A 21,609-nucleotide genomic window follows, 5' to 3' on the forward strand; every position below is an offset into this window, starting at 1 on the left:
CTATTGTATTATTGTTTTGTGTGACAGCATTGAAATAAATGTACTGAATATAAGAGGGTCGTTTGATTTTGTTTTATGATTAGTCAAATGTAATGTTGCGTCATTCGATTTGACAAAATGATCATTCAATTTAGCAGTTCATCAAAGCAGTATCAAAGCAGCACCAAAAGTGCTAAAGGAATTCGTCTCCACTCAAAACGAAATTGAATGGCCGAATTCTGAATTTGAAAGGCAGTAACAACTGTAGAGGCAAAACAGCTTTAATTCGAAATCATGAAGATTAATTGACTGCGGTAGACAAGACTTAAAAAAGGGATGAGCTAACACAGAATAATGCACAATTAGTTAACTTGTAGAAGTGAGTTCTTTGCTATTATTTTTATTGAATTGAAATAAAATGATTTGTGGCAAACAAATTATAATGCACTTACTTTGGTTGATTTAATAAGCTGGAGTATAATTATTACTAGCAGCACACACCACAGAAACAAGAGTTCTAGAGAAAATAATATTAAAGCAAGTTATGAATTATCCCATACACTCTGCTGCCGTGCTATGACCTATGACTAGGAGTTGAAAAGTTGTCTGCTGTGCTGTCAAGTTTTATATACACGTGCGATATACCATTTAATTGTCTTTTGAACGTGGTACTTTAGGCTGTTTAGTGACTGTATTACGTGATTTTGCACACAAGTTCCTGGGCCAATAGCGGTGCAGCTCAGCACAGTATCCAAGCAAACCAGCCCCCCCCCCCACCCCAACTTGTAGAGTGTGTTGATTGGTCGATCCAACCTGGTTGTTGTCAAGCACTGATATCAAACTTTGCATGGTCTTCAGTTTCCACTCAACATTGAGGGGAGGGGGGGGGGGGGGGCCTGAAATGGAAAGGGAATGTTTATTGTAACATTGTGAATAGGTATGGTCCAAGCATTTTGGCCAGGAGTGTTCAGTGACAGTATTAAAGGTGATGTCATCCGTGATCTGTAGACTATTTATATATCAGACTTGCGATTTACTCTCTGTTTATCGGTGGATTTTGCATCTCATTAAAATAGTTGTACTACCAATGGCACATGTAGACACAGTTTAGAACAAAATATATGAAGTGAGAGCATTATTGGCTTTCCGTTGTATTTTCTGAATGTTTTATTAAAGTTAATCATATCACAGTTTACCTGTGTGATTTGCCTGAGTTGCTGATGTGGAATTGATACAACATAATGTTGTAGTGTGTGGTGGTCTTTATGGTGAGAGGATAGAGACTCGTTCATCAGAGTCGGGAGAAAATAACGGGAAAACCCAACCTTTATGTAGGGCCAACAACATTCCTTGATCATAGTGCAGTCATATTCTTAAATATTTTTATGTGCAATATTGTTAATTCATATTGACACAGCGAAACGTGCGGAAACAAGGGTGGGTTTTCCCGTTATTTTCTCCCGACTTTGATGACCGATTGAGCCTAAATTTTGACAGGTTGGTTATTTTATATAAGTTGTGATACACGAAGTGTGGGCCTTTGGACAATACTGTTTACCGATGTTGTGCGATTGCTTTAATCAATATGTTTTTTTAAAAATATATTTTCATATTAATACGGTGTTTCACTGAGAGGTTTCTCCAGGGTAAATGAGAAATAAATAAATTCCAGTGGAACAGCCATTTAACACATTTACACATACAGACATAATTGTTGACCTTGTACCGATAGACTCCTTGTGTTGTGGCTTAGCGGTTAAGAGCACTGTACTTGAGCTCTAGTGTATTGTTTTCATTAACGTGTGGGTTCGGTCATAGAGCAATGAGAGCATGGTGTTTGCTCTGTGGTTTGATCATGGAGGTAGAATTAGATATTTGTAACTCCATGGTGTGATCGACCCTGCTCGTGCAAACACTTTGATTGGTTGGTTCTGTGTATTTGAACATTGTAGTCCGTGTAAAATAACCCAGGATTTGTATCGTGGAAGAGTGATTGTGGCTCAAATAGCAAGCACTCTCATTTACAGGTTTTCTTAGGCTTTTGGGAATACAGTGATTAAGTTTACTTACGAAGCATCCTTGTATAAATTTTAATTTTTACTGTAATTTGGCCATGCCACGAGTGTAAAAATCAAAACTTTTTTGTTTTCTTTCACGATATCAGAAATATAATAATAATAATTATTATCACTGATTTGAGATGTGGGGGAGGAGAATATTTGACATTTAACAAACAAAGATATACACAACCTCTCTAAATGTAATTAGCCTTGAGAGAAGTGTAATAAACCTAATTTAAAGGCACTGAACACTATTGGTAATCACTGTTAGCATAAAACTTACTTGTTAATGATCAATGGAGAGCTGTTAATAGTATAAAACATTGTGAGAAACGGCTCCCTCTGAAGTAACGTAGTGTTCGAGGAAGAAGTATTTTTCTACCAAAATATTTGAACTTGATTTTGAGACCTCAGAATTTGATTTTGCAGTCTCGAAATCAACCATTCGAAAGCACACAAATTGTGCGACAAGGGTGTTTTTTTCTTTCATTATAATCTCGCAACTTCGACGACCAATTGAGTTCAAATGTTCACAGGTTTGTTATTTTGTGCATATGTTGAGATACACCAAGTGAGAAGACTGGTCTATGACAATTACCATAGTTTCCAGTGACTTTATAAAATAAGGGTCTATGTAGTTTTTCCTAACACAAAACACAATGTCCACAGATTTACATTAAACTTACAGAGTTTGAAGATTATGGTAGTAGAAAGCTTCATTTGAAATGTTTACTTACTGAGGTACTGTAGTTATTGAGAAATGAGTAAAACAAATAATCTACCTCTCAGTTTTAGCGTGTAAAAACGTTAAACCGGAGGTCAGTGGTTCAAATCCCGCTCTAGTCAATTTTTCTTTGTTCAATCCAAAATCATTTAAAAATGTACCCAGTCAGTTTCCCTTGTGGTTTATTATTTGATAACCAGTATTATATACTCATAACTGGTTAATGGGATTTTACATGCTTTTCGTCTTACTAAGACGAAAATTATTTTGTGACTTGTTTTGCTCATTTCTCAAAAACTACAGAACCTCAGTTAATAAGATTTGAAAAGAATCTGTCCACTATCATTATCTTCAAACCCTGTAAGTTTAATGTAAATTCCGTGAAATGCTTTACTTTTTGAGAAAACATTAAGGCACTAACACTTTTTCCCAGTTGTGCAGCTAAAAATCAGGATAGTTAAAAGTATGAAAAGTAAAGGTATACAATATGAACACTGGTGCAAAAGCTTTACAACAATTGGCATTGAAAATACCTTTGAGTGTCAACATATGCATATATTTTATTAACTGGGCCCAATTTCATAGAGCTGCTTTAGCACTAAATTTTGCTTAAGCAAAACAATCCATGCTTACTCAAATCAGATTACCGACCAAGACTCCACTCAATTGTTGTGCTAAGTAAACAACAGCTAAATAGCAGTCACAAGCAATGTATACAACATGAAATTTTGGCCAGTAACATGTATAAAATAAGCGAACTATTTTCATGCTTAAGCAATTGTTTTGCTTAAGCAGCTCTATGAAATTGGCCCCTGGATATAACATCATTCTTCATTCAGGCTTGGAATTTTTATTTTCGAGAGGGCAATGCCATTTTTAGTTTGCAAGGGCACTTCCCCATTGGGAAATCTGAAATTCTATGGGACACTTGACTTAGGGCACCAAGGCCAAGTCTAGGGAAACGGACCATGTCCTGTTTATTTATTCATATCCCGTTCATTGAAATGCTTTAATGCCCTTTAATTGTCCTGCCCGTCAGGTAAGCCTTCTATAGTGATTGATTGCTATCGCCGGCTGGTGTTTGGTTTTTAAACAAATTTTAGAACACAAAGTTCCAAACATAAGTACATTCCACAATGAACACACTATTATTGTGTGGTCCAATTTGACTGAAGATAAGGCAACAGGATGTGTACGAATTTTGTTCATATTTATTTAATTGATAACCTCAATTAAGGGGTCTTCTACAACGTTTTTACCCCCAGATTTGAAAAGGGTTTCAGACAGAAATATTTTTCTGCAGTGTTGTCACTATAATCAGTGAGCTTTCAAAACAAAAATAATCACATTTAAAAAAAGGAGAAGAGATTTTTAAACATCCTGCCTTACGCTTTTATGAAAATCAATTCGGAAAAAAAAGTTTGTAATAAAGGTAGGGTTTGACATGACTTTGGTAATTTTTTTCTCCATTTGGTAATTTTTGTTTTTTATAGGTTTTCCTCTGTCAATTTCGGAAAATGAGCAGCCAATTTAACCACCAAGCTATTCTATTTCCTGGAAAATCGAATGCTACTGAAAAGGGTCGTTTGATTTCGTTTTATGATTAGTCAAATGTAATGTTGCGTCATTCGATTTGACAAAATGATCATTCAATTTAGCAGTTCATCAAAGCAGTATCCAAATTCGCAGACGCTTCTTGAGGCGTGTGTGTCACGAAATAGAATATTGATACACTAAATTGAACACAGTGCTTAAGGAATTTGTCTCAACTCAAAATGAAATTGAATGGTCAAATTCTGAATTTGAAACGCAGCAACAACTTGAGAGGCAAAACAGCTTTCATTCGAAATCATGAAGATTAAAGGCAGTGGACACTATTGGTAATTGTCAAAGACTAGCCTTCACAGTTGGTGTATCTCAACATATGCATAAAATAACAAACCTGTGAAAATTTGAGCTCAATCGGTCATCGAACTTGCGAGATAATAATGAAAGAAAAAACACCCTTGTTACACAAAGTTGTGTGCGTTTAAAAGGTTGATTTCGAGACCTCAAGTTCTAAATTTGAGGCCTCAAAATCAAATTAATGGAAAATTACTTCTTTCTCGAAAACTATGGCACTTCAGAGGGAGCCGTTTCTCACAATGTTTCATACTACCAACCTCTCCCCATTAATTGTCTCCAAGTAAAGTTTTATGCTAATAATTATTTTGAGTAATTACCAATAGTGTCCACTGCCTTTAATTGACTGCTAACTTGCCGAATTTGACCGAGAAAGCCTATACTAAAAAAGTCTGAATACTAAAAACAATCAGTTTAAAAACAGTCACATCAAAAATAAGCGATGTAAAGTAAAATGAATTACATGTACAGATAAAATATTATTCATATATATGAATTACATGTACAGATAAAAAAAAAAATATATATAAGAGATTTGACATAAAAACTTACTAATATATCGGATGACTGTAATTCTGCTGAATTGGGTACATGGTGAGGTGTTTTGCCCACAAGTGGGTGTAAAAGCTTAGTCAAGTGTTGGGCGAGGTTGTAGGTAGGGGAACCTCGAGAGGAGACAATAGGGCGGAGCGGTTTATCTGGTTTGTGAATCTTTGGCTGACCAAAGAATCTCAGACACTTCGAGGCCGAAGGCCTGAGATGTCTGTACAATGGAGTGGGTATGGCAGTGCTACGGTTTAGGGAGAGGAGCATGGCAGTGAGCTTCCTTTCAACTGATGGGATCGGGTTCTTCTTTAGGCGGACATAGGTATCTGTGTCAAGGATACCTTGAACCTTTTGATCATATTCAGTGCGGTCCATTACAACAGTGGCATTCAAGCATGTAAAAGCACACCACTTGTGGGATAAGTTTTTTTTATCTTCCATTTTCTCTCGCAATGTGTTTTACATGTGCCATTCCGATACCTGTCTGTAACTTCTGGTTTCATCATTTGAACAGAGTCTTTATGATATAATGTGTAGTAAAATAACGATTTCTGAGAATTTTGAGTAAAAAATTGAAGTGATGGCATTGAAATTATTTACTCTCTACAACATAGTCCACAAATTGTGGAAACACCACTGACTAGGGCTGAAAAAGCAGAAATGGTATTTTGAATAACTGAAAATGCGAGGATTTCAAGAAAAAGCACAGACAAATCTCTCAAAAGAGCAAACACAAGCAAAAAGCTCATTTCCTCTTGTCACCATTTTTCCTGAGAAAGAAGAAACCTGATCCATGAGCAAAATTCTGCTGTACACAACAGAGTAGCAACGCATAAAACTACCAGCACCAAGATCACGAAATGACACAGAAAAGTGTAATGCGACTGACTGTGGAATTGCCCAGCTACATATTCAGTAACTGGCATAACAAAACTGTTATGGTCAAAATGTCATGTTCAGGCAAACCATTATGTTTCAATAGACGTTACTATGTAGTTTGCTAGTCCCTCTTTTAACCATAGTTTGGACATGTTTATTACATTCAAGATAATTTTGGATAGTAATACCATGGTAATACCAACAACTTTAATTTCTTCAACAGTATATTTAGGTTGCGATTTTCCAATCTTTCTTTTTTAGTACAACCTCACACTCTCACAGTTGTTAGTCTTCCACATTGAAATTCTAAAGAAATCACATTTGAAATGCGTACGCCAAACTGTTTCACGATCACTTCAACCTGAAGTACTTGTCAATTCACCAATTGAGCTACATGTACACACAATAACCGATCGCTCCAAGCCTGATCTTCAGATCGGGTAACTTTGTTTGTAAAAAAAAAAAAAAGGTAAACTCTAAAGATTAGGGCTATAATTCAGGGTTTCAATTCATGACAATAGTAGCAGTAGTACAAAGTAAATAATTACTTACAAGACTTGCGACTCGGTGTCGATCTCCAAAGGGGAAAGTAGGGTGCTAGTATCAAAATTTCTGTTCAAAGCGAGAGTTCTAAAGGCAATATGTCAGCTGTGTTAGAAAGAGGTATTCAACTTGCAATGTGATGTAGGTACAATGGCTGGATAAACAATGAGGGATAAACACCTCTGGCTTGACTTTGTGCATGGAATCTTGGTTGCGACCACTAAAATGATGATGATGACAATGGCTGGAAGCTTCTGTGGTGTGGTTGGGTGATCATGCGGGTCATGAGCATGACGCGTGTTTTTAAACTCCACGGGCATGCACGTGGATGCACTGGGCCGTCACAATACAATACAGAAATGATGACTGCATTTGGAGCCAGGCAGAGTAACTGTTCATGTACAGCAACATGCCTGCTATGATCACGACAACAGCCCCCTTTACAAGACTAATTTGTCCTCACCATCCCAGCATGAAAGGGACACGTTGCCTTGGATCGGACGAGTTGGTCTATAAAAAGCGTTTGAAACCGTTTGTTATGAAATGCATATGGTTGGAAAGATGTTTACAAAGTAGAATATAATGATCCACACAAGTATCACTCAAAATTGCACGGTTTTCTTTTTACGTTGCGAACTGTCACGGTCGGCCATTTATGACTCCCATAAATGGCCGACCGTGTTATTGGACGATGTAGAAAGAAAACCACGCATATTTGTGTAGATCATTGATTTCTACGTTTACATCATCTTTCTAACCATATGCATTTCATAACAAACGGTCACGAAACGCTTTTCAAAGACCAACTCGACCGATCCAAGGCAACGTGTTCCTTTAATTCAAGTCAGCATTATTGTAATTGATATACAGCAGGCATTGGTGCCCCATTTTATTTTTTACTTTTATTTGATGACTACATGTACCAGTTAGTCCTTGATCATATTACTCTAAACAAATTAATTTCCTTTTCACATAAACATTCAACAAAAGGAACACTAAAGAATTGGTTTTTGCTAACAAAACAGTTGCTGGCAGTGTAAGCACTTATGTTATCCACCGTCATCAACTAACAAACCTGTAGAAGTTTGAGATCGATCGGCCATCTGGGTGACGAGAGAATAGTGAAAAAACCGATTACAAATTTTGCATTGCATCGATGCAAAAATAAAAATGGGTAAAACGCTCACTGAGCGATAAACTTCAAACGCGAAGTTAGATGATTTATTTCTCATCAAATATGACATTTCAGAGAGAAATATTTCAAGGGATATTTTCAACTGTCATCATCAGTAGACCTGTAAGTTTGATGTAAACCTGTGATCTTCAAGATTTTTGTTTCTTAAAAACAATTCTGTAACATTTCTTTAAAGACAGTGGACACTATTGGTAATTGTCAAAGACCAGTCTTCTCACTTGATGTATCTCAACCTATGCATAAAATAACAAACCTGTGAAAATTTGAGCTCAATCGGTCGTCGAATTTGCGAGATAATAATGAAAGAAAAAAACACCCTTGTCACACGAAGTTGTGTGCTTTCTGATGCTTGATTTCGAGACCTCAAATTCTAAACTTGAGGTCTCGAAATCAAATTCGTGGAAAATTACTTCTTCCTCGAAAACTATGGCACTACAGAGTGCTTGAGTATGGTGATCTTAACCTCTCGACTATGATCAATTGCATTTTAATAAACCTCGTTTTTTCTTTTCTGCTTGATTTCACACAGATTGCAGAAATCCTTGGGGTTCTTTTGATTCCAAATCTTCCTTCGTCACCTCCAGACGTGGAGGCATTACGGTTATACCTTCTGTTGATAGAGTCGCCAGTCTTTACGGATCCTTCACCGGAGCGCTATGGAACGCTGGTTGTCCAGTTTGCTGAAGCCCTGTGTAGCCTTAAAACTGCTGGTGCTAATGTTATATGTAAGATTTGACTCTCAATTTTACTGTTCTAAGTACTACATAACAGAGATGCCAAGTCCAGAGGCCAGCTATGCGTGAGATTTTTCAAAGCTCACCACAAAGCTCTGGTAAACTGCGTGCAATTTGAAGATTGTGCAAACTTTGTACACGCGAGCACGATTTGGCAATGCATTGTCGTTAATTTTTTTTTTTTCTGGTCTGGCCCCAATGCGTGAGAAAATAGTTGCTGTGCGTGTGAGCATGACGGAGCCCAAATGTAGGTCTGACTTAATTGTAATAATAATAGTGGCTTCTAATATAGTGCTCAGGTCCTGCGTGACGCTCATGGCGCTTCAACATTATTACCCCTGGTCACTGGGCCTTAAATCTTTCCTTAAACCATCTCAGCTCCCTGGGGAGTATACAGCCTGTGCCCCCAAATATGTAGCGCAATCCAAAGCTAATCAATCACGAGAACCAACTCTGCCCTCACAGGTACCCATTTACCCCTGGGTGGAGAGAAGCAATTATAGTGAAGTGTCTTGCTCAGGGACACACGACCGGGATTCGAACCCACACTCTGCTGAACAGAATCACCAGAGCTTGAAGGCATATTTGTTAAATACTCAAAATACAAATTGGCATAAAAACTTACTTGGGAATAAGCATTAGTTCATGTATAAACCTTTGTAATCAGAAATTATTGGGTTGATCTACTTACAAGTATAACCCTGTTCAACAACAACAAACAAGTACCAATCTGTCTTTCCTCTATGCTTGTCTTAAAGGGAAGGTACACGTTTGGTAATTACTCAAAACAAATATTAACTTAAAAACTGACTAGCATTGGAGAGCTGTTGATAGTATAAAACATTGTGAGAAATGGCTCCCTCTGAAGTAGCATAGATTTTGAGAAAGGTAATTTCTCACTAAAATAGCAAAAGACTTCTAGCCAGAAGCCATTTATTCCTATCTGAAAGCACACAAGTTCGTCCAACAAGGGTGTTTTTTCTCTCATCATTTTATCACAACTTCGATGACCAATTTAACTCAAATTTTCACAGGCTGGTTATTTGATGCTTATGTTGGGATACACCAAGTGAGAGGACTGGTCTTTGACAATTACCAAACGTGTACCTTCCCTTTAAAGGCACTATGGACACTTTTGGTAATTACTCCAAATAAATGTTAGCATAAAAACTTACTTGGTAGCAAGCATGAGAGCTGTTGATAGTATAAAACAATGTGAGAAAGCCCTTGTAAATATTGCTTGTTTGTACAAATATTGACTGCTTCGAGTGTTATGGTTTAAGACTTCGACTCCCGAGGTCCGCTGAGGGAAAGTGGAACGGTCCGGGGATCAGCAAGGTTGTCGTAGTTTTAACCATAGCATGAGTAAGAGCAGTCAATGTTGGTTTTATAACACCCCAACAGATTATTTATCATCTTCGTACACGTAACGTTTGTAGGTGCATTTCAGATACACGGATGCACAACTAATTGGGTTTGAGGTGGGTAAAAAGATGTCTGGGTACCGCACGCCGTGTGATAGTCGTCGAACTATCACACGGCAAACGATGCACTATCACACTGCAAACGATGCACTATCACACGGCTGTCGTCTAGTAAAACTAAGACATATCATGTGACGCGCTCTAAACCAATTAAAAGGCAGAGAATTTGTCAGGGGTGTTATAATAATTATTTGTTATTACCTCTTTGTTATGTAGCGCAATGGTGGTCGACGTTACAGCCCCGTCATCTGAATCGAATCCTGACAACCTACAAGGTGTGTATGATGGGACAGCTCAGTATGACGCCCAAGGTAGCAGATCGCCCTACCCTCAGACGGAACATCAAGACCTGCCTAGAAGTCCTGAGCAAACTCTGCAAGGTAAACCTTTCTAAATTTTCACCAAACGATCTGGGCCCAATTTCACAGAGCTGCTTAAGCAGACATTATTGCTTAAGAATTTTCTGCTGAGCAGAAATGAGCTGGATACCAGTCACAAATTGTACATGTGACATGGCAGTTTGGCTGGTAACCTTATTTTTGGTGTGCTACTTTTTCTGCTTATAAGCAGCTCTATGAAATTGGGTCCTTTGCCTAATTTCATGGCTCCTCTTAGCCCTGAGTTCTTCGCTACCGATCACATATTCTCTGCAAGCGCCAAATTTTTGCGCTAGCTGTGAAAGTGAAGAATGCCGTGTAACGTGGAGTACACAAGTGCACAAGAAAAACTTCACTGAAAACTACACGAAAGCACAGAATATCCTGCTTCCGTATGTGCCGATTCTTTGCTTTTGGTAAGCAGAGCCATGAAATTTGGCATTTTTAGAATACTTAAATGTGTTTGAAGCCTTTTGTTATGAAATAAATGTGGATGAAAAAAAAACGTATTAAAGGTAGAATATAATGGTTCACGCAAATATGTCTCAAAATTATGTAGTTTATCTTATAACTCATGAACTAACACGGTCCGCCATTTTATAGAACCGCATTTAACTCCATATTTGACTCCTTATTTGACTCCCAGTTTTATTTCGATGTTTTTCTTTTCCTTTGTTGCAGATGAACAGCCAAAATAATGAAATACTTCCATATTACCTTTTCTACATCAATGAGTTAACGGAGAACGTTGGAATCAGGGAGCACTTCTTAGAATGGCTGCAAAGACCCAGCGGGATGCAGGTAACGACTCGGGTCAAAGAATAAAACAATCAAGCAATCCATTCAGTGCATGGTCCCTCTGCTCAAAAGCTACCATGGGCAGTGCGATACCTCTCGTCACTAACCCCCTTGGAGGGATGGACGGAGAAACGATGCTGATTGGCCCACAAGGTTTACAAGTGTGCCATTTGATTTTTTCAAGCATATGTGTGGCACTGTGGGATGCTTAGAACGCTCATGTGAAATGAATCATGTTTTAACATGGTCACCTGAAACTGCATTGTTATAGACCTCATTAGAATGAGAATGAGATGGACCAGATAGTTTTGACCTCTTTTGCGCATTACCAAACTAAACCATACGCATAGAGTGGATCGGCCAATGGCCTTAATAAAATGTGCCAGATTCTAGCACATTTAAGTGAACCAATTCCAGGGGATATGAGCGAGCAAGTCATGCTTGGGAAAGTGGCCTACCTTAAAGAATAGTACATTTGGGAAGCTGTCTAATTTTTTATTTTCATACAGTGCCGAGATGTCAACTTCTGTGACTATCCGTTTGTCCTGGATGCAAATGCAAAGACACAGCTACTCAAGGAGGATGCTATACTACAAATGCAGGTGAGATTTATAACATCTTCTCATGTGGCGTGTAATGGCCCAGCGGATAAGAGCACCAAACTCAAGCTCTGGTGTTTCTTATAATCCGAGTCTGGGTTCGTGTCCTGGTCGTAACGCCTGTCTACTTAAGCAAGACACTTAACCATATTGCTTCATCCTTTGTATGGGTCAGAAAACTGTTGGTCCCGTGTGTTGTGTAACGCATGTGAAAGAACCCAGTGCACTTGTCGAAAAAGTCAAGGGGTTCACCCTAGTTTCCCTGGTCTGATAGGCTGCATATTGCACCACTGCACCTTGTAAACCATTGCAGGGTCCTATGTAAAGGGAGTAGGTCTCATGATTCAAACAAAGTCCCACATACCTTGCAGGAAAAAAACTGAATGTTGAAGCACCTTGATCATCATTGAGCAATGGACATGAGCGCTATATACATGTATGAAGCCACTATTATTGTTAATGTTTACTATCGTCTTTGTTGTGTCAGTGCAAAAGTATCATAAAATAGCACTTACGTTACAAGGTAAATTTGTTCTATTGTTTATGTAGCTCTGAGCATGCGCATTTCTTTCTTGACAATTGATATACCTGGTAAGTCTGCTGCCACCTAGTGTCCTCATTGCTTCCCTTTCAATAGACTGGGCTCCTGTATTTATCCGCAAGGATAAAGACAGGTCCCAGCTTCTCAGATCAGTGATTCCATTGGATACAATGATATCATTGGATAAATGCAATGACTAAAAGCTACCGTAGCTGGGCTTGATTTGATTGGTCCGAGGTCACCTCGGTTGGCCAATCACAACACACGTAGGGAAAGCTTACTTTCTGTCGTCCGAGTTTGGTATAATGTATACAGTACATGCATGGTGGATACGGTACTTGTAAGGGAATATTGTAGAAATATTGTGCCTATCTCTGTGTGAGGTCAAGGGTGAATCTACACGCCGGTTTTCGATGCTGGTCTCTTGCGTTATTTATGAGCTGCGAAGTGTGATGTTAGATGTTCAGGCTACCCATTAAATTGTTTTTGAAATATTTCTTTGTCATTCAGAGTGCCATTGAAGACGTCCAGCGGAGGAACTTCAGCGTTGAGTATTTTTTCGATCCCATCAATCCGTACCTCGTACTGAAAATCGATCGGAAGAACATCGTGCAGAGTGCGTTGACTGAGCTGTCACGGCAGGGCAGTATGGACATCAAGAAACCATTGATGGTGACGTTTCTTGGAGAGGAGGCCGTGGATGCTGGAGGACTCAAAAAGGTTCGGAAAGGGCTCAAATATCCTTAATGAATTTTTTTACGCACCACCTGCGGTACTTTTTTGGGTGAGAAATCCAGAAAACAAATTACAACTAATTTGCAAGTTCATGGCAGTAACTTAGCTCCAGCAAAGTAAATTGCCTTAAACTCTTGACAGTTCGATTCAGGATTCAAAAAGTCTTATAAACGCTTACACAATATTATGTTCATGGCAACCCTTGTCCTGTTTTTTCCAAGGGCCAAATATCATGCCTGTTGCTTTTCCTTAACGACCAAGTCTGTAAGCAATTTGGCATGTATACATTTCACATGTACTCAGTGGTTAAAATCACCATAGCTTATTTAAGTAACTGCAACCAAAATAAGCACAATGTGAATAAGCACAACAGTTCTGAGAAACTAGAAAACAGGTTCACTGTTTCCTCTAAAAAGACCACTGAATTTGAAGAAAGGTGCTGTTTCTTTGTTTAGATTGTTTCTAGAAAAGAGATGTTGCCACTGAATCTACTCCTCCTACAAATGGTTGCAAAATTTCTAGCCAATGTCAAAATCAAACCCTGCAGTCAATTTCACAAAACTTTACTCAAGTGCGTAAGTCCACTCATGCGGGATTTCTTGGGTTAATGGTGTTTAACCTTTGCAACAATTGTAGCGCGAGTGGACTTACGCAGTTGCGTACAGTTTTGTGAAATTGACGGCTAGCGGACTGCGCAAAACTTTATGCAAACCCATCATAGAATTCTTGGTGTGCTTAATTTCTTTTTAAACTCTGGATGACTGGTAAAGAGTCCCAGGGTTAATTTGTAGAATGTGTTAACGATGTTTTTACCAATCCTGTCTGTCGTCCTTTTAGGAGTTCTTTATGCTGATACTCCGTGAGATACTATCACCTAAGTTTGGAATGTTCCGCCACTATGAGGGGTTGCAGACGATATGGTTCAACAATAAGGTATTCAAATTATTCTGCATACATCACTATTATTTATTATTCTTATTATAAATTTCTGGTAACAAAACCAATGACTCAAGTGTAGATCTGCACACCTTTAAATACATTATTCAATACTCAGTTATGATAAGTGCTATCAGAACTTCATATTAACATTAAGTTGTGTTCGAGTAGAAATCATGCAGTGAATAATGTACTTAGTAATATTTCAGCTTTCAACTCCTGGAAAAAACTCTCATAACTGCAATCATAAACATTGGGTGCGTTCGTTTAGCTTCCCTGGGTCGACCCCGGTGTGTGACATGTTTTTTTCCAGGACGAACGTGTGCAGATAATTACCCACGTTCGTCCTGGAAAAAACCCCCACCACACACAGGGGATGACCAAGGGAAGCTAAACGAACGCACCCATACATTCATAAATACCTCAGACAGTTTCTCTACTCCTATTGGTGGAGAGCGCATCACATGGGGGTGTTTAAACGGTTGATAAAGACCAGTGTTAATAACCGGCTGGCTTCCGTGTGTCAGGCGCGCAAGATTATCATAGCTATTAGTAACAGTGCGTAATCTACTTCTAAGCACACGCGCGTAATCTATTTCAAACCTCAAATTTTCAACTGTCAAAGTGTCTGTAATTGTATTTTTTTAACGTTCTTTTAACAAAAAGGCATTTATGAATGGGAATAAAAGAGTAGTGACCCAGTCTTAAACGTCCGTTGGAGGGTTGTTGCTGTGGGCTAAATGCCCTCGCAATTCGAACCTTCCGGCCTTAAACGGCCGTGTAAGAACTCGTAGCTACTTATTCCCTTATTGTTCGTACATTAATACTCCTTCCAACAGTATTCATATGGCATGTTGACTTGCAAGGCAGTAAATAATGACTGGTAATTGTAATTATGCAGCAATAAGCACTCTATGTCCCTAGGGATAGCGTTTATGCACTGGGATTTCCTAAAGATCTATGTAATATTCAATCAATGAGCAGGGAACTGGTCACAAGCAATGCATTTGATGGTGTTTAGCTGGTTACCCAAAGCAAGACTTTAATGTTTGCAGCAAACTGTTGCTAAACAGCTATATGAACTGTGGTCCTGTATTTTTGTGTGGAGGGCTTCACGGTAATCCCACACGGCACAATAGTAGAGTCAATACCAGGGCTGTATGCTTCGTTTTTGAAAGGGCAAAGGCACCAAGGCATTTTCTTCTTGGTAAAGGGCACCCTATGACAAATTTCTACTGTGAGCATTTCAAGGGCACCAAGGCAGTGACCAGGGGACACGGAGGCAATCGCCTTCGTTGGCTCCGTGAAGTATCAGGCCTGCGATACTACAAATCTATACTCTCTTTTGTTTGGTAGAGCTTTGAAGATGGAGAGATGTTTTGCCTGGTCGGAGTCATCGTTGGTTTAGCCATCTATAACCTTACCATTATATCGCTGCCATTTCCACTGGCGCTGTACAAGAAACTACTGAAAAGGTGAGTCTTTGTCTATCATCTTCAAGATTTACTATAGCGGTACTGGGCCCAGCTTCTGGAGTCAATGTTTGAGACATCCTTTTTGCCGGATCTGATTCACCAAATTCTGTGTCTAACCCTGCTTAATAATTGGAAACTAACATTAGCTGAAGGAGGTTGATTCAGAAGATGGCGCTATCAGAAGAAGTTTGTACACAACAGTTCTCCATATTACAACTCCATGGTACATTATACAACTGGGTCTGGTTTCATAAAGCTGTTAAAGCCATTGGACCCCTTCGATAAACAGTATTGTCAAAGGTCCACACTTCGTGTATCACAACTTCTATATCAAATAACAAGCCTGTGAATGTTTAGGCTCAATCGGTCATCGGAGTTGGGAGAAAATAACGGGGAAACCCATCCTTGTATCCGCGCGTTTCGCCGTGTCATGACATGTGTTTAAAATAAATCCGTAATTCTCGCTTTCGAGAATTGATATTGTTTTACTGTTTTCTCGAAAAAATAAAGCATTTCATGGAATAATATTTCAAGAGAAGTCTTTCACCACTACCTTCTGTAAACCCTGTAAGTTATTTGTAAATCTGTGAACTTTAAGTTTTTGTTCTGTACCGAAAGGGTCCAATGGCTTTAAGCAGAAAATACTGCTTAGTTAATTTTGTTGCTTGGTTAGTTTTGTTTTGGGCACAAGTTGCAAGACTGTAAACTTTATGAAATTTAGTCTCTGCTAGTCAATTCTTTTGGTGCTTAGCATACTTTTGTGCTTACAGGCTTTATGAAAGTGAGCCTAGGGCCCAATATCATAGAGCTGCTCAAAGTAGAAAATATTGCGTACTAAAATTCTGCTTAGCGGATTAGATCCGGGTCTGCAATCCACATTTCTGGAGCTAGCGTTAACAGGTCTTAGTCATCTTCTTGTTGTGTTACTCTTAGGCCAGCCAACACCCTTGAAGACTTGAAGCAACTTGACTCCCTCGTAGCCGGCAATCTCCAGAAGCTTCTTGATATGGAGGAGGCAGAGGATGTTCTTGACTTTGGCTTGACCTTTCAGATCGCGACGGAGAACTTTGGGGAGGTGGAGACAACTGAGCTCAAACCGGGCGGGGCTGAAGTGGATGTCACTTTGGAAAACAAGTGAGTAGAACTAAGAGAATTTGACTAGAGCATTACGTGAACCTAAGACCTCTGAATTAACAGGCCAGTGCTCTACCAACTGGGCCTAATCATAGAGATGCTTTCATGGACATTTTGTGCCGACTGTTTGATTTTGATTCATAGCGACTTTGGCAACAGCTACGGCTAGATCAGCGCGATCTAGCCGTGGCTGTTGCCAAAGTCGCCAGTTAAGATACTGCATAACCTTCCGGTGCTTACCGCACAAAAAATAATGACGTCACAATGCAAATCCATGGTGACCGTGCAAGCTGTCTGCCTAATTCTCTTGCTAACCTGTTAAGTACCTTTACCATGTAGCGAGGGATCACACCAAGGTTTTTGGTTAGATTTTGTTTGTACTTGAAACAAACAGGCAAGAGTACGTCGATCGATATGTTGACTTTGTCCTGAACACTTCGGTGGAGAAGCAATACTCATTTTTCAGCAAGGGTTTTCTGCATGTCTGCGGAGGGCGTGTCTTCAACTTGTTCCACCCTCAGGAGCTGATGGACATGGTGATCGGTGACGAACACTACGACTGGGATGAATTTGAGCAGGTGGGTTTACGACCAGGGGCCAATTTCATAGAGCTGCAAAGCACCAAAAATTTGCTTAGCATGAAATTGTTGCCTTGATAAAAAACAGGATTACCAACACAGTTTCCACGTGGTTTCCAGGATAAGCAAACAACAGCTGAATACTAGTTATAAGCAATATGCACCAAATGGAAATTTGGTTGGTAAATCCTGTTTTTATCAAGGAAGAAATTTCATGCTAAGCCAATTTTTGTGCTCAGCAGCTCTATGAAATTGGGCCCAGAGTTGTAGCTAGACCAAGAGCAGAAAAGAGCACCGAACTCAAGCTCTGGTGTTTCTGTTCAGCAGAGTGTGGGTTCAAGTCCCGGTTGTGACACTTTTGTCCCTGAGCAAGACAATAATTGCTTCTCACCAGGGGTAAATGGGTACATGTACGGGCAGAGATGGTTCTTGTGATTGATTTAGCCGAGTAGCGCATTATTTGTTGCTCAGGCTCTATGCTCCCCAAGGAGCTGAGATGGTTTAAGGAATGAATTAAATGGCCAAGTGACCAGGGGTAAAAACGTTGGAAGTGCTTTGAGACGCCCTTCGGTGTGAAAAGCGCTATTTAAAAACTGGTTATTAATATTATTTTAATAGTGGTGGGCTACAAAACAATTTTTTGTTAAGGCAAGCGGATCATCCAATGATTCATGTTTAATTATGGGGCAATTATTGCTAAAGTGTGTGCTTCAGACATGATGCCAGGTTTCCAACCTGTTCATGTTATTGAGGCGATGTAAAGTTGAGTGACATTTGGACTGTGTTCTTTCTCTTGATACTCCTTTCTGTGTCTGAGATCAATGCACAGTGAACTGAATTAATATGGGGGAAATCTGTGCTGGGCTGCACAGCGTTTTTTTTTTCTCCTTGGAATGAAAAAATCCAATTACGTTATTGTTCATAATTTGCTCTGAAAAAGTCAATTGCACAATGTAACTAAGAGAGGTTTGCAGTAACACCATGCGAATATATCTTTTGAGTACCGGTAGTTGGTTCTGAAAAGGCCAGTGGTTACCGACTCAACCTATCGAACAGTATGATGTGATTGTCTTCAGAAGGATGGTGCATAACTCGGTGTTACCGCATGCTCTCTTAGGGTGCGTTCGATTAACTTCCTTGGGTTGACCCGGTCTGCCCCTGGTACATTCGAATAGCTTTGATGTCATTCTAGGGGCTCACCCTGGTCAGCCCCAAGTGCCCCGCTTGTGTAGTGGGTCACTAAGGGCTGGCCTGAGGTGTTTGATGTCACCACGAGAAGGTGAGTGATCGTTTGATTGGCTTATGTCAGGGGCTCACTAAAGCTAATCAAACGCACCCTATGTTGAGTTCTACTTATTAATGTAGTATTTCTTATTGTGGTATTGGTTTTGCGACGTCTACTAAATGGAAAAAATATTTAGCCATACATGCGTACAAAAAATGGCATATTATGTGCGTCCATAAAAATGTTCTCACACGAAACTGCACGCACAATGAGACACTCAGCGTTCTCCGAGTTCTATTTCTATGGTGTTACAGCATACTCTCTCCCTCTCTCTTAGTTACTGTATACTTGTTTGATATACTACTTATTAATGTAGTATTCCTTGAGTTTAATGTGGTATTGGTTTGGATTGATACAGAGTGTTGAATACAAGGGGGAATACTATCGACAACATCCAACAATCAAGATATTCTGGGAAGTCTTCCGAGAGTTAGTTCTGGAGCAGAAAAAGAAGTTTCTTGGTGAGTGGAAAGAAAGGTTCACAAACAGTTTTTATTAATTGTTGTTGAAATAAACTATGAATTGTCCACATGTACATGTCATTTGAATTTAAAGCCACTGGACACCTTTTGGTAATTGTCAAAGATCAGTATAAAGACCAGTATTCTCACTTGGTGTGTCCCAACTTATGCATTAAAAAAACAAATCTGTGAAAATTTGGACTTAATTGATCCTTGATGTTGCAAGAGAATAATGAAAGAAAAAAAAAACCTCGTTGTACAAATTTGTTTGCATTAAGATGCCTAAAACAGCTTCAAGCCTGAAGTATTTGAAAATTTTAATGAGAAATTACCTCTTTCTTAAAAAACTACGTTACTTCAGAGGGAGCCGCTTCTCACGCTTTATATCGTCAACCAGCTCTCTATTGCTCATTACCAAGTCAGTTTTTAAGCTAACAATTTTTTGGGGAGTAATTACCAAAAGTGTCTAGTGCCTTTATGGAATGAAGATGTTGCAAATTATCTTCAACACTTAAACTACTCAAATTCTTCATTAACACTCAATGGTCACAGTCTACCTTTATTCATATCTTTCTGACAGTATTCCTAACTGGGACAGACCGAGTCCCCATTCAGGGAATGAAGACGTTGCGAGCCTACATCCAGCCAGTCCGGAGCGGAGATGACTTCCTCCCGGTCGCACACACCTGCTTCAACCTCCTGGATCTTCCAATCTACAAAACCAAAGACAAGCTGAGGGACAAACTCCTTACCGCTATCGAGCACACCGAGGGGTTTGCGCTGGTCTGATGCAAGGTTTTATAGTATGGGTCACGATCGTCGCCATCTTTGAGGTGAATCAAAGGTTCAAAGTTCAAAGTTCAAGGATATACATGCAACACATTTAAAGTATTGTATCATTTTGGCTGGGTTTAAGAATGGGTTACGGTCGTCGTCATCTTGGAGGTGAATCAAACAGTCAAAGTTCAAAGACATACATGCAATACATTTAATTGATTGTATCATTGTGGCTAGATTTAGAATAGGTCACGACCGTCGCCATCTTTGATAAGAATCAAAAGTTCAAAGTTCAAGGATATACAGGCAACGCATTTAGATCAAAAGCTCAGAGCTGAAATGAGAATTCGGTGTGTGTTGAGATTAATTGGCGAAGAGAAATTACTCGAGGGTGATCAGAAAGAAGAACTAGAAACATCAAAGGCTTCATACGGTTTGCCTCGTTGTTTCTGGCAGTGGCTGCTGAATGCGCCACAGCACCTTGTAAAACACTTACAAGGTGGGATGGATACAAGAAGACAAAATACAGCCAGTCAATTATAAGACAAAACTGTAATTTGTTATGCAAGGAAATTCGCTGGTGAAAGTGCCCACATAATGTGGTAAAAATATGGGCAATGACAGTTACACGTATGCCCCGGTGTTTCTGGCAGTGGCTACTGAATGCTTTGCAGCACCATGCACATGTAAAACATTACAAGGTGTTACAAATTGTTAAGGTTATTTAAATGATAGAAAACAACAAATGTACAGCCTGTCAAATTTAAGAAAAAAATGTTATTTGTTATGCAAGGAAATTCTTCATTGAAAGCGCCCCCACAAGGTAAAAAAAAAAACAATCAAATTATAGGGACACTATTGGTAATTGTCAAAGGCAAGTCTTCTCACTTGGTGTATCTCAACATATGCATAAAATAACAAACCTGGGAAAATTTGAGCTTGAATGGTCGTTGGAGTTGCCCGATAACTATGGAAGAAAAAAACACCCTTGTCACACGAAGTTGTGTCCTTTCAGATGCTTGATTTCTAAACTTGAGGTCTCGAAATCAAATTCGTGGAAAATTACTTCTTTCTCGAAAACAATGTTACTGTGTTTAAATGTCTTCAAGGAATAGCACCAGGCTACTTATCATCTTGCCTTGCTCTCTACCAACCGCCACGCTCAAGCTTGCGATCAGCTTCTGACAACACACGCCTAACCGAACACCCAACCATCAGAACACTCTCATCTGCTCACAACCGGACTTTCTCCTTTATTGCTCCGCGAATATGGAACAACCTCCCAGTACGCATCAGAAATTGTAACTCTTTGCCTTTATCCAAAAAATCTCTCAAAACTCACTTGTATCAGATGTTATTTGTTGTATTTATAGTTCCATTGGTCATGCTCTTTCCAGCGCCTTGATCTTGATGTAAAGAGTTTATAAATATTTAGTTGTATGTATGTATAACGTCACTTCAGAGGGAGCGATTTCTCACAATTGCTATCAACCTCTTCCCATAACTCGTTACCAAATGAGGTTTTATGATGGTAATTAGTTTGAGTAATTACCAATAGTGTCCACTGCCGTTAAGAGAAGGGAGTATGCCCCTGTGTTTCTGGCAGTCGCTGCTGAATGCGCTGCAGCACCTCGTAAAACACTTACAAGGTGTTAAAAGTTGTATCGGTTATTTAACTGAAACATACAGCCTGTCAGTGTCAAGTTCAAGATAAAACTGTAATTTGTTATGCAAGGAAATTCTCCATTGATAGCGCCCCCATATTATGGTAAAGATTATGGCCACTAAAGCCGGGTTCATACTTTCTGCGAATGCGAAGCGAGTTTGACATGAGTTTGACTTCACACCCTCCTTTCGCAGCGATTAT

At 39.3% G+C, this 21,609-nt stretch overlaps 1 protein-coding gene across 1 annotated transcript in view; it reads left to right on the forward strand.

Moving 5' to 3' along the window:
- The window catches only part of LOC117303698 (probable E3 ubiquitin-protein ligase HERC3), a 60,705-nt gene extending 40,075 nt beyond the window's left edge, over nucleotides 1–20,630 (forward strand). The window contains exons 11-21 of the mRNA XM_033787968.1: nucleotides 8,358–8,553; nucleotides 10,263–10,426; nucleotides 11,105–11,224; nucleotides 11,731–11,823; nucleotides 12,872–13,081; nucleotides 13,934–14,029; nucleotides 15,389–15,507; nucleotides 16,441–16,641; nucleotides 17,036–17,219; nucleotides 18,863–18,965; nucleotides 19,546–20,630. Of these exons, the coding sequence (XP_033643859.1) occupies nucleotides 8,358–8,553; nucleotides 10,263–10,426; nucleotides 11,105–11,224; nucleotides 11,731–11,823; nucleotides 12,872–13,081; nucleotides 13,934–14,029; nucleotides 15,389–15,507; nucleotides 16,441–16,641; nucleotides 17,036–17,219; nucleotides 18,863–18,965; nucleotides 19,546–19,754 (1,695 nt within the window). The 3' untranslated portion in view covers nucleotides 19,755–20,630. The remainder of the gene's footprint in view (nucleotides 1–8,357; nucleotides 8,554–10,262; nucleotides 10,427–11,104; nucleotides 11,225–11,730; nucleotides 11,824–12,871; nucleotides 13,082–13,933; nucleotides 14,030–15,388; nucleotides 15,508–16,440; nucleotides 16,642–17,035; nucleotides 17,220–18,862; nucleotides 18,966–19,545) is intronic.
- Nucleotides 20,631–21,609: the final 979 nt, after the last annotated feature.

The sequence above is a fragment of the Asterias rubens genome, chromosome 20 (genome assembly GCF_902459465.1).
Source record: "Asterias rubens chromosome 20, eAstRub1.3, whole genome shotgun sequence".
Taxonomy (NCBI): Eukaryota; Metazoa; Echinodermata; class Asteroidea; order Forcipulatida; family Asteriidae; genus Asterias; species Asterias rubens.